Source organism: Protomyctophum bolini (genome assembly GCF_963924005.1).
Source record: "Protomyctophum bolini genome assembly, chromosome: 21".
Lineage (NCBI taxonomy): Eukaryota > Metazoa > Chordata > Actinopteri > Myctophiformes > Myctophidae > Protomyctophum > Protomyctophum bolini.
Window position 1 is genome coordinate 2,665,001 of NC_137882.1, and position 20,340 is coordinate 2,685,340.

The following is a 20,340-nucleotide window of genomic DNA, read 5'->3' on the forward strand; positions in this document are numbered from 1 at the left end:
ATATGTGGCACGTGCCTGTACCGCTAGGCCAGCACACCCCGACCAAAAACAACAAGATCAACCGTAGATGTAGTCGACTAGAATCTCACCACATTTAGTCGACTAAAAACCAGACTGACACTAAAAACATTTCAGATGACTACAATCAGTCAAAATCACACACACACACACACACACACACACACACAGTATAGAGAAAGCTTTGCCTTTGTACCGTTGCCATGGTGATGGGAAGAAAGGTCAGTAGTCTGTGCACGCACATGTACAGTACCTGTGTGTGTGTGTGTGTGTGTGTGTGTGTGTGTGCGTGTGTGTGCTCATTCTCCGGGACAGTGCATGATGGGAAATGTAGTTCTCGGAAGGACAAGTGCCTCAAAAGGTTAATGTCAAGCCCATCTCAATGTCACATACACACATACACACATGTGCACGCACACGCACGCACGCACGCACGCACGCACGCCATAAATATATGCTATTTTTATCTTACTATCATTACAGGAACGTAATGATATACGTATGATAATGGCATCAAAGGACATCGATACGCTGCTGAATCTAAAAGCTTTGAGCACAGCTAGGGACTAGTAATGGCAGCGTTCTATTGGTCGAAGCTCTGAGCACAGGGTAGTAATGGCAGCGTTTCTATTGGTCGGGAGCTCTGAGCACAGGGAGCAATGGCAGCGTTTCTATTGGTCGATGGCATGCAGCGTGTTCTATATCTGAGACATATCAGATGTCAGCTGATCGATAGATGACATCATCAACCGTTTCTCTGAAACTATAGAAGCCTTTCTGCCTCGCCCTGCCGGCTCGGTACCGCTGTCAGGTGCACGCACGTGCATGCATGCACACTGTCACGTCCACGCACGCACGCACGGTATACCACTGTCACGTCCATGCACGCAAGCACGCACGCATGCACCCATGCACGCACGTCCACGCACGCACGGTACCACTGTCAGGTCCACGCACGCACACACGCACGCACGCACGGTACCGCTGTCAGGTGCACGCACGCACACACGCACGCTCGGTACCACTGTCAGGTCCACGCACGCATGCACCCACGCACGCATGCACCCACGCACGCAGGCACGCACACACGTTTGGTACCACAGTCAGGTCCACGCACACACACGCACGCACGGTACCACTGTCAAGTCAACGCACGCACACACACACACACGCACGGTACCACTGTCACATCCACACACGCACGCACACACGCATGCACACACGCACACACGGTACCACTGTCACATCCACACACTCACGCATGCACGCACGGTAACACCGTCACGTCCACGCACGCACACGCTTCCTCCTTCATCATGCTGTCTTCTCTTCTCATGTATAGGCTATAGATGGAGCTCAGGCTTTGAAGCTCGTCTCTCTAAACGTATACACTCTCTCTGTCTCTGGAGACAGACTGTTGTGACTCCGTCAATATCTTTAGGACGACGGGTTTCTCAGATTACCCTAAACGTGAAGCAGAGAGCAGCAGCGGGAGACCCTCTCTATAACCATTCACAATGTATAGGCCTTTATAGCCCCATTCTGACCTGAGATCAGATTCTATAAAAATGTCTTCTACATCCTGACAGTTTTCATAAAAAGCTATGTTTCTATGTCAGTCGTTCTTCGATTTTTCAAAAAATAGCAGATCTACAAGCTCGTAGCGCACCACTCGGCGGCGCTATGACCTTGTAGATCTGCTATTTTTTCAATAGCTAAAGCATAACATAATGCTATAACACCAAAAGGGGTTACCGCCCCAGAATGGGTTAATCCAGAGTGATTTACAGTAAGCAATAAGAACACCACATGTGACCCCACGCGATGTACAGACATCAAATACATAAAGAAATTGTCATCAATAATCAGGGAGTGTAGCGTCCAGGATTACATTAGATCGGTGGGTTTAGATATATAGTTATAGATATACAGTATATTTATATCTATATATCCATGTCTGTACTGTAACTAGTCATAGTTAGATATACAGTATAGTTATCTATATATCCATGTCTGTACTGTAACTATGAAGACGTCACTGTGTTCCAAAGTGCTGCTTCAGTTCTGTGTCAGCTCGCTGTGTCCATAGTGGGACGAAACATCTTTGGTTTCACTTCCTTCCTCCGTTTCCTCATTTCCTGTGTGTGTGTGCGCATGCACCGTGCACGCGTGCGTGCGTGCGCACGTGTGTGTGCGTGCGTGTGTGTTGCAGGGAGGGACGGACCGCGTGAACCCGAGTGACAGTGTTCTCATTTGGAAATCCTCCACTCAGGGTGAGTGCTAAAACAGCTGTGTGTGTGTGTGTGTGTGTGTGTGTGTGTGTGTGTGTGTGTGTGTGTGTGTGTGTGTGGACTCGCTGGGCTGTGTTTGGTAAACAATCTTAACACTAAGGCTGCAACAAATCAATCGATTAAGCATTATCGAATAGAGTATTCAATTAGTTAATTTAGTCATCGAGTTTTTTTTGTTGCAATTAATCATGGGTGTTTTTCCACTTAACCTTAGTTATCTAATCTAACCCTTGATTCTGAGTGCCAAGCAGGGACTGACCCCCCCAATCCAACCCTTTGATGCTGAGTGCCAAGCAGGGACTGACCCCCCCAATCCAACCCTTGATGCTGAGTGCCAAGCAGGGACTGACCCTCCCCAATCCAACCCATTGATGCTGAGTGCCAAGCAGGGACTGACCCTCCACAATCCAACCCATTGATGCTGAGTGCCAAGCAGGGACTGACCCTCCACAATCCAACCCATTGATGCCGAGTGCCAAGCAGGGACTGACCCTCCCCAATCCAACCCATTGATGCTGAGTGCCAAGCAGGGACTGACCCTCCCCAATCCAACCCATTGATGCTGAGTGCCAAGCAGGGACTGACCCTCCCCAATCCAACCCATTGATGCTGAGTGCCAAGCAGGGACTGACCCTCCCCAATCCAACCCATTGATGCTGAGTGCCAAGGATGGGAGGCACACTGGGTCTCATTTTTCCGCACAGTCTTCGGCATGACCCGGCCGGGGATCGAACCCCCAGACCTCCCAGTTTCAGGGAGGACACTCTTAACCACCCTTTTGGTGTTAGCATTATGCTATGCTTTAGCTATTGAAAAATAGATCTACAAGCTCGTAGCGCGCCACCAAGTGGCGCGCTACGAGCTTGTAGATCTGCTATTTTTTGAAAACGACTGACATAGAAAACATAGCTTTTTCAGAAAACCGTCAGGATGTAGAAGACATTTTTTAGAATCTGATCTCAGGTCAGAATGGGTTATTAATGTATGTAAAGAGAGACTAGGTATATAATGCGAGGTCAACAGACCTCAGTTTACTGGAACGTCACCTGAGGTCAACCAACCCGAAGACGTTTACACACAAACAAAGAGGTTTGTGTGTGTATATAAAAACAATCCCAGCCAATAACCGCAGCGGCCTGAGGCTTATGGCACCACCTGCCCTCAAGTCGCTCCGGCCGTCCCCTCCCCTCCCCTCCCCTCCCCTCTCACAGCGAGGACAGTATATCTGTCAGAGCCGGACATTATCCTGGACTCACAGCCTTTCACAAATTCACAAAAGGATTCATCAGCTTTCTGGAGGAACCATCTTGGGAGGAATAATGCGCGTTGAGGAACCGAAGGCGGAGAGGCCGGTTTCTTCTCGGGCCGTCCGGGTCCAGGCAGCGGTCGGCCTGCCGATGGCTGCCGTCGGCTGCCTCCTGGTGGCCGTGGTCTGCGCGTGGAAGGTCAAACAGACGGCCCCCGAGACGACCTCCTGGGAGCTCGTCGTGATCCTGGCTTCCATCTTGGCCGGCGTCTCGGCCTTCGGCGTCTTGTCGATCGGAGCCGGCGGCGGAGCGAGGAGGACAGGATGGATGAAGGACTGCGTGGATAAGAAGAAGCGCTCCAATAAGGCCCGGGCCGGCGTTCTGTTCGTGGTGTCGGGGCTCCTCTGTCTGGTCCCGGTGTCCTGGTCCGCGGACCACCCGGCGACCCGTTGCGTGGGCTGGTCAGCCGCCGCCCTGCTCCTGACGGGGGGGTCCTTACTGCTCTGGAGGGACTGCTGCTGCTGCGATCACGATCACCACGAAGACCACGACCACAACGCGGTGACGGTGGAGATACAGGGAGGAGGGAGTGACGTCACGTCCTCCAGCGTCAGCAGCACCAGCGCCTCGTCGTCCCTGGGATATATCGGCGGCGAGAACCACCGCGAGGTCCGCGGCGGTTCGACCGCCACTGAGGGCTGGAGCGCTGAGGAGGGCTCCTCCCCCTTAGTGACGGTGGCGGTGTCCTTGTGGTGGTATGAGGTGTGGTGGAAGACTAGGAAGCCCGCCTGATTGGCCCTTATTTTGTCAAGTCCCCGCCCCCCGTGGTTGTGCCCCTCCTCTTCTTCGCACCCATTGGTTGCAGTTTTTCGTGGTTGGACAAAAATCCCCCCTCTCTCTCTCTCTCTCTCTCCATCCACTACCATGTTTTTCAGTTGCTTCATGTTGATATTCTGTGCACTCGATTGTTATTTTTAATCTAGTCGTGTCATTTTGTTGTGTTCTTTTTAGAGTTGTCAAAGCAGTTTGGTTTAGAAAAGAGGGATATCAGGAGGTGTTAACTCAGTTATTATAGCTTGGAAGAGACACTGTATATAAATATTAACCCTTTTTGGTGTTAGCAATTGAAAGATAGCAGATCTACAAGCTCGTAGCGCGCCACTCGGTGGCTTGTAGGTCTGCTATTTTTTTTAAATCCAAGAACGACTGACATAGAAACATAGCTTTTTCAGAAATCTGTCAGGATGTAGAAGAACATTTTTTTAGAATGTGATCTCAGGTCAAAATGGGTTAACTGAGACAGACCAGTATGTGTGGAAAACAAAACAATGGATATAGAGTCAATACTGGATGTACAGTAAGCAATAGGGGCTATGTATGTATACGTGACGAGCCTTGACGAGTTAATTGCTTGTAAGTATAATTCATAATGTGTGTTGAATGTCGTAATGCTAATTTTGTATATAGTCTGCTTCAGAGTCTAGTTGTTCGCTACCTGGTTGTTTGTGCATCGCATACCTGGATGACATCAGGAGAGAGTGGCAAGAAAAACTACTTTCTGGCCTTGACAGCCCCATACATCCTATCTGATTGACAGCCCCATACATCCTATCTGATTGACAACCCCATACATCCTATCTGATTGACAGCCCCATACATCCTATCTGATTGACAACCCCATACATCCTATCTGATTGACAACCCCATACATCCTATCTGATTGACAACCCCATACATCCTATCTGATTGACAGCCCCATACATCCTATCTGATTGACAGCCCCATACATCCTATCTGATTGACAGCCCCATACATCCTATCTGATTGACAACCCCATACATCCTATCTGATTGACAACCCCATACATCCTATCTGATTGACAACCCCATACATCCTATCTGATTGACAGCCCCATACATCCTATCTGATTGACAGCCCCATACATCCTATCTGATTGACAGCCCCATACATCCTATCTGATTGACAACCCCATACATCCTATCTGATTGACAGCCCCATACATCCTATCTGATTGACAGCCCCATACATCCTATCTGATTGACAGCCCCATACATCCTATCTGATTGACAACCCCATACATCCTATCTGATTGACAGCCCCATACATCCTATCTGATTGACAGCCCCATACATCCTATCTGATTGACAGCCCCATACATCCTATCTGATTGACAGCCCCATACATCCTATCTGATTGACAGCCCCATACATCCTATCTGATTGACAGCCCCATACATCCTATCTGATTGACAGCCCCATACATCCTATCTGATTGACAGCCCCATACATCCTATCTGATTGACAGCCCCATACATCCTATCTGATTGACAGCCCATACATCCAAACAGAAAAGTCCTATCTGATTGACAGCCCATACATACAAACAGAAAAGTCCTATCTGATTGACAGCCCCATACATCCTATCTGATTGACAGCCCCATACATCCTATCTGATTGACAGCCCATACATCCTATCTGATTGACAGCCCCATACATCCTATCTGATTGACAGCCCCATACATCCTATCTGATTGACAGCCCCATACATCCTATCTGATTGACAGCCCCATACATCATATCTGATTGACAGCCCCATACATCCTATCTGATTGACAGCCCATACATCCTATCTGATTGACAGCCCATACATCCTATCTGATTGACAGCCCCATACATCCTATCTGATTGACAGCCCATACATCCTATCTGATTGACAGCCCATAAATCCTATCTGATTGACAGCCCCATACATCCTATCTGATTGACAGTCCATATACATCCTATCTGATTGACAGCCCATACATCCTATCTGATTGACAGCCCATACATCCTATCTGATTGACAGCCCCATACATCCTATCTGATTGACAGCCCATACATCCTATCTGATTGACAGCCCCATACATCCTATCTGATTGACAGCCCCATACATCCTATCTGATTGACAGCCCCATACATCCTATCTGATTGACAGCCCCATACATCCTATCTGATTGACAGCCCCATACATCCTATCTGATTGACAGCCCCATACATCCTATCTGATTGACAGCCCCATACATCATATCTGATTGACAGCCCCATACATCCTATAACTGATTGACAGCCCCATACATCCTATCTGATTGACAGCCCCATACATCCTATCTGATTGACAGCCCCATACATCCTATCTGATTGACAGCCCCATACATCCTATCTGATTGACAGCCCCATACATCCTATCTGATTGACAGCCCCATACATCCTATCTGATTGACAGCCCCATACATCCTATCTGATTGACAGCCCCATACATCCAAACAGAAAAGTCCTATCTGATTGCATTAAACAACGTTAAACAACATTAAACTCACTTTATGTTATGCAGAACGTATACTCTCTATTGCTTATCGTTTTGGAAAACAGGGGAAATAATTGTATTTCCCATAAAGTGTTCAATTTAAACAGAGTGCATTTGAATCACGTCATATAAGAATCCATCTAAATATGTGTCATTCTAATGCAGAAATAACAACAAAGTGCAGTATTTAATATAACTATATATACTTGAAATGATTGTATTATTTTCCTGTAAATGAACTCCTTCATATAAAGAATAAAATAAAAAGGGGAAAAAACAATAGGGTTTGGTTTTTGTGGTGGAGTCTCGTGTCTAGACAAAGTAAGTTCAACAACATCTCTGTAAAACAATTACACTTCATGCTGATCTCGTTAAAACCTCAATAAAGAGACATGCTCTCTGTGTTCAAAAGATGTAGTGTAAACTGAATACAGGACACACACACACACACACACACAGAAATGTGCAACACGCAAGGTTTGGCAATCGGCTCTTGTTTTGGTCAAAGCGGTCCTCAACTTTCACCACACATATGCGCGCACGTGCACGCACATGTACGTACGCACGCACGTGGCTGCAACAAAGTCAACTCCTTTCGTCGGACTATACAGGAATATCCCCTCCAGCTGTACTGTATTATACAGTAACAGTACACCTCACATCTGCATTCAAAATATACTTCAAGTGTGCTGTGATAGGAGAAGGATATAAAATGGAACACAACCACCCTAAAGACTAATCATTGTGTATATTCCTGCACTATACCTGCATCGAGTGATCTTGGTACACAGAAGTTGATCTATTGAAGATTCTGACCTTCAAATGTACATCATTTTTGTTTTGATTGTATTGCTGTATTGTTGTATTGTTCTTTCTGCTTTGGCAATGTAAACGTATGTTTTCTCATGCCAATAAAGCCCTTTGAATTGAATTGAATTGCTTGCATTAAGTGTGAGAGGGACTTTAGTGTAACCTGAAAATAGCAGATCTGACATACAGTACACATGTACTGTACAGTATGCTTGTTCTCTGGGCCAGACCGGCTGTTTATGGAGTCCAACACTGTCGAACGATGATGAAGCATAAAATCTGGATCAAACACATGCAGCATATCTCTTACTGTATATTGATCTCTTACTGTATATTGATCTCATAGCGAAAGAGAAAAGAAATTAAAACAATTAAGGAATGCACTTCCGCCTCATGGTCGGCGGCCAATTACGGTACATACATTTTTGGCGATCCTTGACATGAAATAGATTGAGAACCACTGACATATAGAAACCTATAGGGTTTTTCAGAAAACTGTCAGAATTTAGAAGACATTTGTAGAATCGTTCCCAGGTCAAAATGGGTTAAAAAAAAACGTTCACTCTGAAAGAATATATATTCAAAGATTTGTGCAGCATTTCTTTAGATTTTTCTAAAAAAATAGCAGACCTACAAGCTCGGTGGCGCGCTGTGTGTGTGTGTGTGTGTGTGTGAATGGGTGAATGTAATGCACTATAATCTATGTGTATAAAGTGCCTCGGATAAAGGCGCTATATATAAATGCACCATTTACCATTTACCACTGACACGATTCCACAGACACCACAACACTGACGAAGTTTGTGCATCATCTTAAGTTAGATGTTTTATTTACTGTCACTGTATCCTCCACCGAATGGATGAGTGTGAATATTATCAAATCAATAAGCAAATAAGCATTTGACTTTATTATATTATACGCCTTTTTACCTTGAGTCTGGCATGAGGCAGCTATTAAGGGCTGGGTTTTGAAATTTACATAACTCCCCCCCCCCTCCCAAACGCTCTGCATAATTCATGAGCACATGCAGGCAGCTATTTTGTCATTGGCCAATAAGGGCCACAGCCGCGTCCCGTCCCGCGCCGCGGCTGTGGCCCTAGGACCCAGGGGACCCCGGAGAGATGGAGGGGGGGGGGGGAACGGGGGGACGAGGGGGGGGACGGACCCCAGAGAGATGGAGAAGACAAAGGCAGCGTCGGGACGGCCTACAAAAGGATGCTCTTCAAGGATGGGGCTGGGAGGGCTAAAGGGCTGTAAAAGCTGTGCCGTGCAGCGTGTTTGAAGTGTAATTAAAACACAAAGCGTTGTAGAACTCTGGATATTTCACACGTGTTATTGTTGTGTTGGCACTGTTCGCTCCCTCCAGGCGGCTTCCAAAAAAGCACAAGTGAAACCATAGATAAAACCAGGGACATTTCCACCGCTGGGAGAAACTGCATGCAGTCACTCAATGTTAATAGTATTTTTATTTAATCTTTATTTAACCAGTAAACTAAAAACACATTGAGACATTGAGGCCTGGCCATGCGTCTCCTTTTCAAGTGGGAACTGGCCAAGCGGCATAGTATTATAGTATTACTATATATATATTATATTATAGTATAGTATTCGTAGCAGATAACAGCGGCACAATTTGAATTTTTTTCCACCCTATATATAATGAAGTCTGTGTGTTTGACTAGGGTTGGACTGGATTGCTAGCAATTAATTAGGGGGTTCATTGTCTTGCTCAAGGACACTTCGACACTGACTCTGGGGGGGAGATGTCTGAGGAATGTTGGGAGACATTATAGGAGGCTCCAGACATACTAAACTAACCCTTTCTGGTTAAGCATTATGATACACTTTAGCTATTGAAAAATAGCAGATCTACAAGCTCATAGCGCGCCACCGAGTGGCGCGCTACGAGCTTGTAGGTCTGCTATTTTTGAAAAATCATAAAAAAATGCGGCACAAATCTTTGAATATATATTCTTTCAGAGCGAACGTTTTTTTTTAAACGGGTTAACTCTGCATAACAGTGTATGGGAGTGGGGGGAATAGAGGATGTCATTATTTTTTCCGGGATTCCCGCAGGTCCCGTGGGATTCCTGTAGTAGGATGGGATTAAAATTTGTATTCAACGTCGTGAGCAGGAGCGAGAATTACAATCAATTTGAGACATCTCAATTGTTGTAATTGTTGAATGAATGCATCAATGAATGCATCAATGAATGCATCAATGAATGCATCAATGAATGCATCAATGAATGCATCAATGAATGCGCACTCACGCGTTATGCGGAAATGCCTATACTGAGTGGCAAAAAAACTACTTTCTGGCCTTGACAGCCCATACATTCAAACAGAAAAGTCATATTTGATTGCATTAAATTACTTTAAATCAACAATAAACTCACTCCGTCACTCGATTAGCCACTGGATCTGCCGTTCACTTTTATGCATGTGCATACCCTCTATACAGTCTATAGATTTGGCCTATTACCCTAGCAATAGTTTTAATTGCTATTTTTATTTTCTCTTTTCACCGTGTTTGAAATGCATTATGTTTCTGTGTATGCTGTCAGTTTTCAGCTGTCACTCGGAAATTGGCCACTCACTTTCAATGGCATTCAATGTTTGTGTTTAGACACGCCCTCAAAGCTGAGAGTGCGCCCTCAGAGCTGAGGGTGCGCCATCAAAGCTGAGGGCCAAGCTGAGGGTGTGCCCTCAGAGCTGAGGGTGCGCCCTCAGCGCCCCTCAAAAAAAAAAAAAAACAGGAGCGGGACTGCGGAGTGGGAGTAATTTTGAGTGAGAGCGGGATGGGATCAGGAGTCATTTTTTTACCAGGAGTTGTCCTGGTAAAAGTGTCCCTTTAAGTCTGCAGTTAACTACACTACACATACATTTGGTACACTATGTGTGCGCTACAACTACAAGTGCACGCATGCATACACGCTAGCGTGTATATATATCGTGCTGCACGCACCTGCTTATTGTTTTTACACCAGTACACTTCATGCATAATGCATACTTGCACGTTCATGTTCAAGTGCACTAACTAACATGTTGTCGCTGTGCGTCGGAGTGTAACTGCACTGTGTGTGACTAACAGGCCAACCGACCAGCCATGCGAGTAACAAGCTATAACGTGCTATAAATAGCCCCACGACGTGAGCCGAGCCGAGCCAGGCCAGGCCAGGCCAGAGCACGCCAGGCCAGAGCAGGCCAGGCCCTGGGGCTAAACACAGGGCACAAGTTCAACCACCTCCTTCTCTACGCTTCGTTGTGTCTGTCATCGTGTCATGACTCACAGCAGCACATGTCTTCTAGAGTCGTCACCGTTACACATGTAAGCCGACGATAACATTGTCAGCTTACATGACTTGCGATTGCGATTTGACCCATTCTGGACAGGAACACCTTTTGGTGTTTTTAAGCATTATGTCATACCTTTAGCTATTGAAAGATAGCAGATCTACAAGCTTGTAGCGTGGCACTCGGTGCTGCGCTATGAGCTTGTAGATCTGCTTTTTTTAATTGTGAAAATGTGGTGCAAATCTTTGAATATATATTCTTTCACAGCGTTTTTAACTCCTTGGACATGAAGGCCTTTTGAACATTGGGACGTTACAATGTGTGTTTGTTTGCCTTTAAGCCAGGCTTCATAGTCACAAATTGCACAGTAGCAGATGATGACAAATAACTGAAAATATACAAAGAAATCACTTTCACACATTCAATATAAATTACAAAATAGCTGCTATTTCTGTTATTTTTGAAGAAATTAAATTGACAATGTATATGGACATTTCTCCACATGGAAACGGCCATGGTTGTACGCCTCTTGGTTGGTCAGTCAGGGACCAATCAGAAGCGATTAGGCGATCATGTTATTGTGACAGGCCTGCACATGGTCGTCTGATAACGACCTGCATTCATCAATGATTTGGACGTCAGTCATTGGACAACAGGAGGATCATAACCCTTAGCCTATAAATCCAATCAGCTGTCTCCATAACACTTACAGTATAGCCTATAAATCCACCAATCAGCCGTCTCCATATTCCATAACCCAAGTAGCCTAAAACCCACCAATCACGTGTCTCCTCTTACAGCGGGCAAATCTAATTTCCCTTTTTAGATCTCTGGGTAAACGGATCCTCCGTCGATGAAGGGCTGAAAGCAATAAAAACGCCAACAGCGATTATTGTTATTATCCCATTTTGGTCGGGAAGTGGGAACCCCTTTTGGTGTTAGCATTACGTTATGCTTTAGCTATTGAAAAATAGCAGATCTACAAGCTCATAGCGCGCCACCGAGTGGCGCGCTGTGAGCTTGTAGATCTGCTATTTTTTGAAAAATCGAAGAACCACTGACATAGAAACATAGCTTTTTCAGAAAACTGTCAGGATGTAGAAGAACACTTTTAGAATCTGATCTCAGGTCAGAATGGGTTATTTCATTTTAGCATGGTCCACATGGATGTTGTTCGTTCGAATTAACGCACGGCTCACGTCTGATAGGCTCACGTCGTCGAGAGACACAATTCAATTGTAGACGCTGCGTCGCCTCCGTAAAGAGCAAATCAATTCACGACGACGGTCGATATGGAATAAAACGCACTCTGACATGTCCCTCTATACTCCCGCTAGCTAGCTGGGCCATTGAATTACAATTTAGGCATTTAGCAGGCTTCAGTCCAATGGCGGGCGGCTCTTCTACATAGACAGACTTCTATATCGGTTCGTCCCTATTTTTGAAGGCTTCAAAAAGGGACGACCGGCAGTTTACGGAATGCATTGGACGTCCATATGGGCTCGCACCAGTGCATGAACCACATGACTGTGCTGTTTTCTGCCCCCTCAATGTCGCAACTCATCTATTAGTTGTACTGTATGTCTTTAGAGAGAGAGACAGAGAGACAGAGACAGAGACAGAGAGAGAGAGAGAGAGACACAGAGAGAGAGAGAGAGAGACAGAGAGAGACAGAGAGAGAGACAGAGAGACAGAGAGAGAGTAATTGGATGTAATTTGTATTAAAAGCTATCCCCTGGCTAACCTTCCCTATGTGGATGTACAACTATTTCTGACAGACGGCAGAATGCACAATCCTGATGGTTTTGTCAGATGCTTTTCTCTTTCAGAGTCACAATGTAACACATGCAGCTCTGCTTACGATTTACAATGTAGGCATTCAGCAGACGCTCTTAATCCAGAGCGATTTACATTAAGCAAGAACAAAACAAAAAGCATGGGAATACATCACATAAAAAGCATTTATCATGAAACATGCGTAAACTATAAGAACGTAACAGTGGAATATCTATATAATGAAACTATACATATATACTATACTACTGTATGGTATACATATGTACTATGACGTGCTACTATGACTACATACAATGCAATTATAGTGCTGTCTACTGTACATAACATGCTATAAGTGCTGTTTTTTTCCCTCCCCAAGAGGCCAGATCGAGTCAACGTGCTTTCCTTCAATGCCTTGCCTTTTTTATGTATTTTTCTCTGTGCGTGGCCGTGTGTGTGTGCGTGCGTGCGTGCGTGCGTGTGCTCGTGTGGCCGTGTGTGTGCTCGCGTGTGCGTGTACGTGCGCGTACAGTACTTCAGCGTTATTATCCCATTTTGACCCGAGATCCAGATTCTTAAAAATGTCTTCTATACATCCTGACAGTTTTTCTATGTCAAGTCGTTCTTGGATTTTTTTCAAAAATAGCAGACCTACAAGCTCGTAGCGCGCCACTCGGTGGCGCGCTACGAGCTTGTAGATCTGCTATTTTTCAATAGCTATAAAGCATAGCATAATGCTATAACACCAAAAGGGGGTTCCCTTCCGTCCAGAATGGGTTATTATTGTTGTGTTTTTTTTTTCCAGGGCAGGTCTGTGGCCTCGCGGGGGAGAGTGCTGCTCTCCCCGGGCGTTGTCATCACGCCAGCACAGGCGCTATAGATTTATACTGTCATGAAGGAGGATTTTAATCTGACCCCGGCTCCGGCTGCCTTGTTACAGGAGGAGCAGATGGTCTTTGACAAGCTGGCGGAGGAGGAGAGGAGCCCCTTGGACAGCGTCTCTCTCTCCATCTATGTACCTCTCTCTCCATGTGTGTGTGTGTGTCTGTGACTGCGTAGAAAAGTCTGTCCGTCTGCCTTCTCCATCTGTACCTCTCTCTCTATGTGTGTGTCTGTGACTGCGTAAAAAAGTCTGTCTGTCTGTCTGTCTGCCTTCCTGGCCTCTCCATCTATGTACCTCTCTCTCCATGTGTGTCTGTGACTGCGTAGAAAAGTCTGTCCATCTGTCTGCCTTCTCCATCTGTACCTCTCTCTCTATGTGTGTGTCTGTGACTGCGTAAAAAGGTCTGTCCGTCTGTCTGCCATCTCTCTGTGTGTGTCTGTGACTGTGTAGAAAAGTCTGTCCGTCTGTCTGCCTTCCTGGCTGGGACTTCAAACCATCTATCTGGTAGTTCTGACTGTCGGGGCTTGGCTCTCTCTCTCTCTCTCTCTCTCTCTCTCAAACACACACACTCACACTCTCACACACTCTCTCTCTCACACACACACACACACACACACACACACTGCACTGCACTGCACTGCATGCATGGTAGGGAATACAATTAATTAGCCGGTAACCCGGAATGCTCGCCTTAAAAACACACTCGCCCTCATTTGCTTTTTTTACTGAGAATAAAAGGTTAGAAATAAGTTTAGGGTTGGTTTTTACTGAGCTTACGTTTAGGAATATTGTTGGTACAGATTTACTGCAGGTTAGGAATTAGGTTAGGTTTAGAAATAGTTTTACTGAGGTTACGTTTAGGAATAAGGTTAGGTTTAGAAATAGTAGACAGTTCTTGTTGTAGTCTAATGTTACAAATTAAGCTAACTACAGATTTTGAAGGCATTTGTATAGAATCAACCTCAGGTCTTAATAATGCAATCTTTCCAGTGGAAATAATTGCATCTAAAGTAATAAAAAAAAAAGTCAAACAAACAAGAAGATCTTTGTACAGGACCTCCCCCTGGTCTGGATGGATGGATGGATGGATAGATGGATAGATAGATACTATAGAGATCCATAGCTCCAGACATCCCAAAACAAACTGCTCAGAGTACTACTGCTTTGCATGCCATCTATAGAACCCACTTAACCCCTGCTCACTTTGTTATATTAGTTTGTATTGGGGTTTTTATGGGACATGACAAAACAAGACATACATGACAACACATACACCAGGCTATAAAGCATAATTAAACGAGCAACAGACCAGACCTATATATCGATATGAAACATTAACAAGAGCTATAGCAAAACATGGAGTCAAGCTGAACCGTAATAGGGCCCCATGTATATATTCAAATGCTGCCAAACTGTCCAGCCCGTTGCATCGCAGCTTCTCCAGATGTATCAATGATACAAAATAAAACGTTAAGCCATTTGGTGAAGCACGGTACAATAGGAGTCTTCCACACTGAGTTAATAATGGATTGCATTTTTATAGCGCTTTTCCAAGTGCTCAAAGCGCTTTACACAATGGTTCATTAATTCATACATTGGGGAGGTGAGGGTTCATTCATTCATACGTTGGGAGGTGAAGCGGCGAACAGTCGACGCCAGCGTCCTCCCTTCCCACATTCACACACCGACGGTGGCGAGCTCACACCGACCGACTCATTGGAGGCAATGTAGGGTTCAGTGTCACTTAGACATGTGGACAGGAGGAGGAGCCGGGATTCGAACCGCCGACCCAGTGATCATTGGACGACCTGCTCTCTACCTCCTGAGCCACAGCCGCCCACGGAGTTAAAATCATTCTTTTGGCTACTTAGGGTGCCGAGCAAGAGCGTCTGTTGTGTAGCGTACAGGGCAGCGCGAGAGGCGCAATATCGGAGCAACCAAGCAGGGCAGCCTGGAGCAATATTGACACTGTTGACTGTATACTCTGCTGTACCATGAGAATAATATGTTTTCCCAAAATGGAATAATCTCTGGGCTACGACCATAGAATGTGTGACCCTGCAGCCTACCCCATGGGACATGTTTGCATCTGTCCCTCTGCTCACTGTGTTCATTATGATGGGACGGCTCAGGGTGAGAAGACAGAGTACAGCAACATTGATACCCATGTTTGCAGTGCACCTGTTGTCAATCAATCAATCAATCAATCAATCAATCAAGTCCACAACCACAACAGAAGAGGGAGCTTCACATTTTTCATAATAATAATAATAATAATAATGGATTGCATTTTTATAGCGCTTTTCTATGCACTATACACGCTTACTCAAATGGCTTTACAATGGTTCATTCATTCATACATTGGGAGGTGAAGGTTCATTCATTCATGCTCTACCTCCTGAGCCACAGCCGCCCCAAACCAGGTGTCCGGGAGGGGACCACCAGTGGTCCTTGAGGAGGGGGTTCCAGGGGGTCCCCAGATAAACTCAAATGATGGAGCTCAGTTATTGGTACTCTAGAGAGCGGGTCCATTTGGTTTCAGGTTACGCCCTCAAGAGTTAAAATAATGCTAAACATCTGAAATTACTACATTTACAAGAAGTGTCCCGTCATCTCTCCCATGGATATTCATATAGCCTATACCTATACCACATCAACACAGCATGGGATTGTGGACAACATCTAAATGAATCAACAAAATATTCCAAGCCGGCAATTAAGTTCTGGGTCTGAGAGGCTAAACCTCATCAAATGGTGGTCCGTGGCTCTTAATGCCATTATGAATAAATAATGAGGACCTCGACATGAAAACCACTGCTGTGTATCATTATGGCCAAAAGGGGGCAGAGTTGAGCAGCAGTTAGGCTCACTCACTGTTGGGCCAAAGTGGTCACTTATTACTTCACTTCCTCAAATTCAATATGAAAGAAATAAGGATAGTTCAGTCATCATGGTCCTAAAAAATCACTTAGAATTAAGTTTGAGGACTTGAATCAACAGTCAGAATGAAGTAACCAACACATAGATCCGTGTTTTGCGCACATGTAGGCACATGTCGTCTTGTCGGTCTGTTTGTGTTTACAAGCTGGTTCTCTCTCTGTCAGAGTCGCTTTCGGGACCTTTTAGGTCACCGTTTCTGTATTTGGGACGTCGGTAGACTCGGTACCGACGTCCCAAACACAGAAACGGTGACCTTAAGAGGTCCCGAAAGCTTAATCTCAAGTAAACGGTACAAGTAAACGGTTGTGTGTGCGGTGTTTGTTGTTTGTTGTTGCTTTGCCTTACCTGTGACATCTGCGGCCGGAGGTTGATCTCCTTCAGGTTGATGGCGGACCCCCCTCGCAGGTTGTTGAGCAGCTGGCAGAGGAGCACGCCGTCGCGGAGGGTCTGCGCCAGGTCGAAGACCCCCGCGGACCCCCACGTCACCCGGTGGCTGGCCGGCAGCACCTTGCACTGGATGAGCCACAACGCGCACTGCCGCCACCCCTCCATCATAGTGGGAAGGGAATGGATCTGGATGGGGAGGGAGGGGAGGGAGCACCGTCACCGTACCGAGTTGAAATTAATACTGATTGGAAAGGTCTGATCTAGTTAATCGTGATTATTCCGTCCGTGTCCATGTTTCGGTTATAATTCGCGTCGCCACGCCACGGTGAGAACGCGATTGCGAAGCGAAAACTACACATGCGGGAATAGCGACGGAGGTGTGACTGCACTTTATTTCTCTTCTCGATCCGATCCGATCCGATCCGAGTCACTCCATTCCGCTCCGCTCCGTCACCGTGTCACAGTCCACTCCACTCCGCTCCGTAGAGCATGAATAAGAACAGAGTCCACTCGGTTAGTCCACGCCACGACTCCACGCACGGATGACAAACACACGCTCACACTCACACACCAAACACACACAGCCGCTTCGAGGATGCAATGATGATGATGACAGAGAGAAACCCGTTATTGTGGGTGGTGCTCTGCTCTCTCTCTCTCTCTCTCTCTCTCTCTCTCTCTCTCTCTCCAGTCTCTCTCTCTCCAGTCTCTCTCTCTCCAGTCTCTCTCTCTCTCTCTCTCTCTCTCTCTCTCTCTCTGCCATAATCATATTAAAGCATGACTGAGTGAAGTTTCAATTTACAGTAAGTAAGACTCAATAATATTCTGATGATCTGCACTTAAGGGAGGAGAAGTGTTTACACCAATAAAAGGAACCCTGCAGGCTAATAAGACAAATATGCCTTAATACATTATACTTGCCCTCTGCTAATATAAAAAAAATAAAAACACCTTCAATATTGTATTTCTTTCATAAATAGAGACTCTTTCACTCAATAGGACCTGCTCCTGACTGTCAAGTTGATGTGTGGTCCAGCCCTATATTTATGGAATGCATGGAATGCACATGCTAATAAAAATGTATATAAAATATTGCTTTGATGCTCATATTATCCTTATGAAGCATAAAGTTGTGTTTTATTAGCATACACATTCCATACATTCCATAAGGCTAGAGTCACTATACCATATGGACATGTGACATCATCAACTTGCGACAGGAGCAGCTATTGAGTGAAAGATTCTCTATTTATGAAAGAAATAAAATATTATATACTTTTAAAGTTTCAAAACGCACAGATTTGGAACAAACATAACAACCTTTGAAGTAGCCTACTGACTTATTGATGAGGTTATTGCCTTTTTTGTCTCATTATTTATACACTTTCCCAAACTCCATTTATACCTAAATTTAATTAGGTAAACAAAAAATATTATCATTTTATATATGTAAAAGGAACAAATAGCCTAAACAAATCTATAAGAAATTACATAAATTAGTGACATTGCAAGCTTGTATAGATCTGCTATTTTCACTAGTTTGGGTCGCGGAATTTTTTTTGTGATTCCAGATACCACAGTATAACAGGGGACATTTTCTGAGGAAAACGTATAAATAAATTCAGATGAAAAGCATGTTAGCAACTTTAACCCATTCTGACCTGAGATCAGATTCATACGAGGTTTCCATTGGACACACACTGGTCTGATGAACCCATTCTGACCTGAGATCAGATTCATACGAGGTTTTCCACTGGACACACACTGGTCTGATGAACCCATTCTGACCTGAGATCAGATTCATACGAGGTTTTCCACTGGACACACACTGGTCTGATGAACCCATTCTGACCTGAGATCAGATTCTAAAAATGTCAGTCGCTCTTCGATTTTTCAAAAATAGCAGACCTACAAGCTCGTAGCGCGCCACTCAGTGGCGCGCTATGAGCTTGTAGATCTGCTATTTTTCAATAGCTAAAGCATAACATGATGCCAACACCAAAATGGGTTCCCATGAGTCAGAATGGGTTAAGGGCCCAGAGCTTATCTCCGCCAGGCCGGGTGGCCTATACCATGACGTATAAGTCCTATGGTTTTTGGACATGGCTCGAGTCGCAGGAAGCCAAGAACCCTGACGCCGTTCCTTATAGGGTCAGTGCATGACTTTACAGTATATAGTTCCCTTTTCTAGAAGGTTCCGTTCCTGTTTCCAGAACCGGAAACATATGAAAGTGTCACAGTGCTTAGTGCTGCAGCTACACACAATGTATGTATAAGTGCAAGTGTGCAAGCTTGCGTGCGTGCGTGCGTGTGTGTGTGTGTGTGTGTGTGTGTGTGAGACTGTGTGTACGTGTGCGTGTGTGTGCGCGCCCATGTGAGTAGGCTATGTACCCTTATATGTAGCCTACACGTGTGTATTAAAGGCAAAACTAAATAATACAAATAAATGTCTTTTGGCAAAAATACCCTCACATGTTCTCCCCGTGTCCCCTAGGGTAGGTACCCTCACAAAAAACATACAGTAATCCATGGTCTCTATACTGCCTCCCCCTGGCCAGCCGGGGCGCCTGATGGAGGGGAAAGGAACCGGTTGGAATAACGTGTTCCTTCCACGCGCTATACGTCCGGCCCTCTGTCAGGTGAAAAGAAGCAGCTTGGACTCCTCATGCGTAGAAGGAAGCATGAGGTCAGTCCGCTGCCCTCCCCAGGTTGGCAGAGGAAGTGTATATAGCACCCATGATTACATTAGATAATTGACACTGCAGGGTGAAAAAAATGCAGGGTTACAAAATCGTGGGATTAAAAAAAGGTAGGATGTCAATGTATTCATTGCACAGCCACCCACCCAGAGCCTGTGTGTGTGTGTGTGTGTGTGCGTGTGTGTGTGTGTGTGTGTGTGACTGGCATGACTGAAGCATGCTTCATAATTAATGCTCTGCATTATACCGTATTCTAAAAGAAAACCGTGCGTGCGTGCGTGCGTGCGTGCGTGCGTGCGTGTGTGTGTGTGCGTGCGTGCAACTGTGAATATTTCACAATAGCCTTGAAAGGAGATGGAGATGGCCTTAAGGGATCCAACTGAATGGTCCAGTTTAGATGCTCTAAATCCCATCAGGATAATGAAGGGGAATGGAAAGGATGATTGTATGAGTAAGCATTAGGGAGCTGTGTGGGGGTGTGAGGGGGGGGGGGGGGGGGGGGGGGTGTGTGTGTGGGGGGGGGGGGGGGGGGGCTTTCTCCCAGGTCCTGCTTTGTTTCTGGAGAACAGGAGGTGGATATGCAGCGATTGCGTATTAAAAAAAAATCACACCCGTAGTGGGGGCAGCG

General features: G+C 45.5%; 1 protein-coding gene across 2 annotated transcripts in view; it reads right to left on the reverse strand.

Moving 5' to 3' along the window:
- vav3 (vav guanine nucleotide exchange factor 3) overlaps nucleotides 1–17,486 on the reverse strand; it is a 134,344-nt gene extending 116,858 nt beyond the window's left edge. For both annotated transcript variants that reach the window (XM_080793951.1, XM_080793952.1), the window contains exon 1: nucleotides 16,972–17,486. In XM_080793951.1, the coding sequence (XP_080650077.1) occupies nucleotides 16,972–17,181 (210 nt within the window). In that variant the 5' untranslated portion in view covers nucleotides 17,182–17,486. The remainder of the gene's footprint in view (nucleotides 1–16,971) is intronic.
- Nucleotides 17,487–20,340: the final 2,854 nt, after the last annotated feature.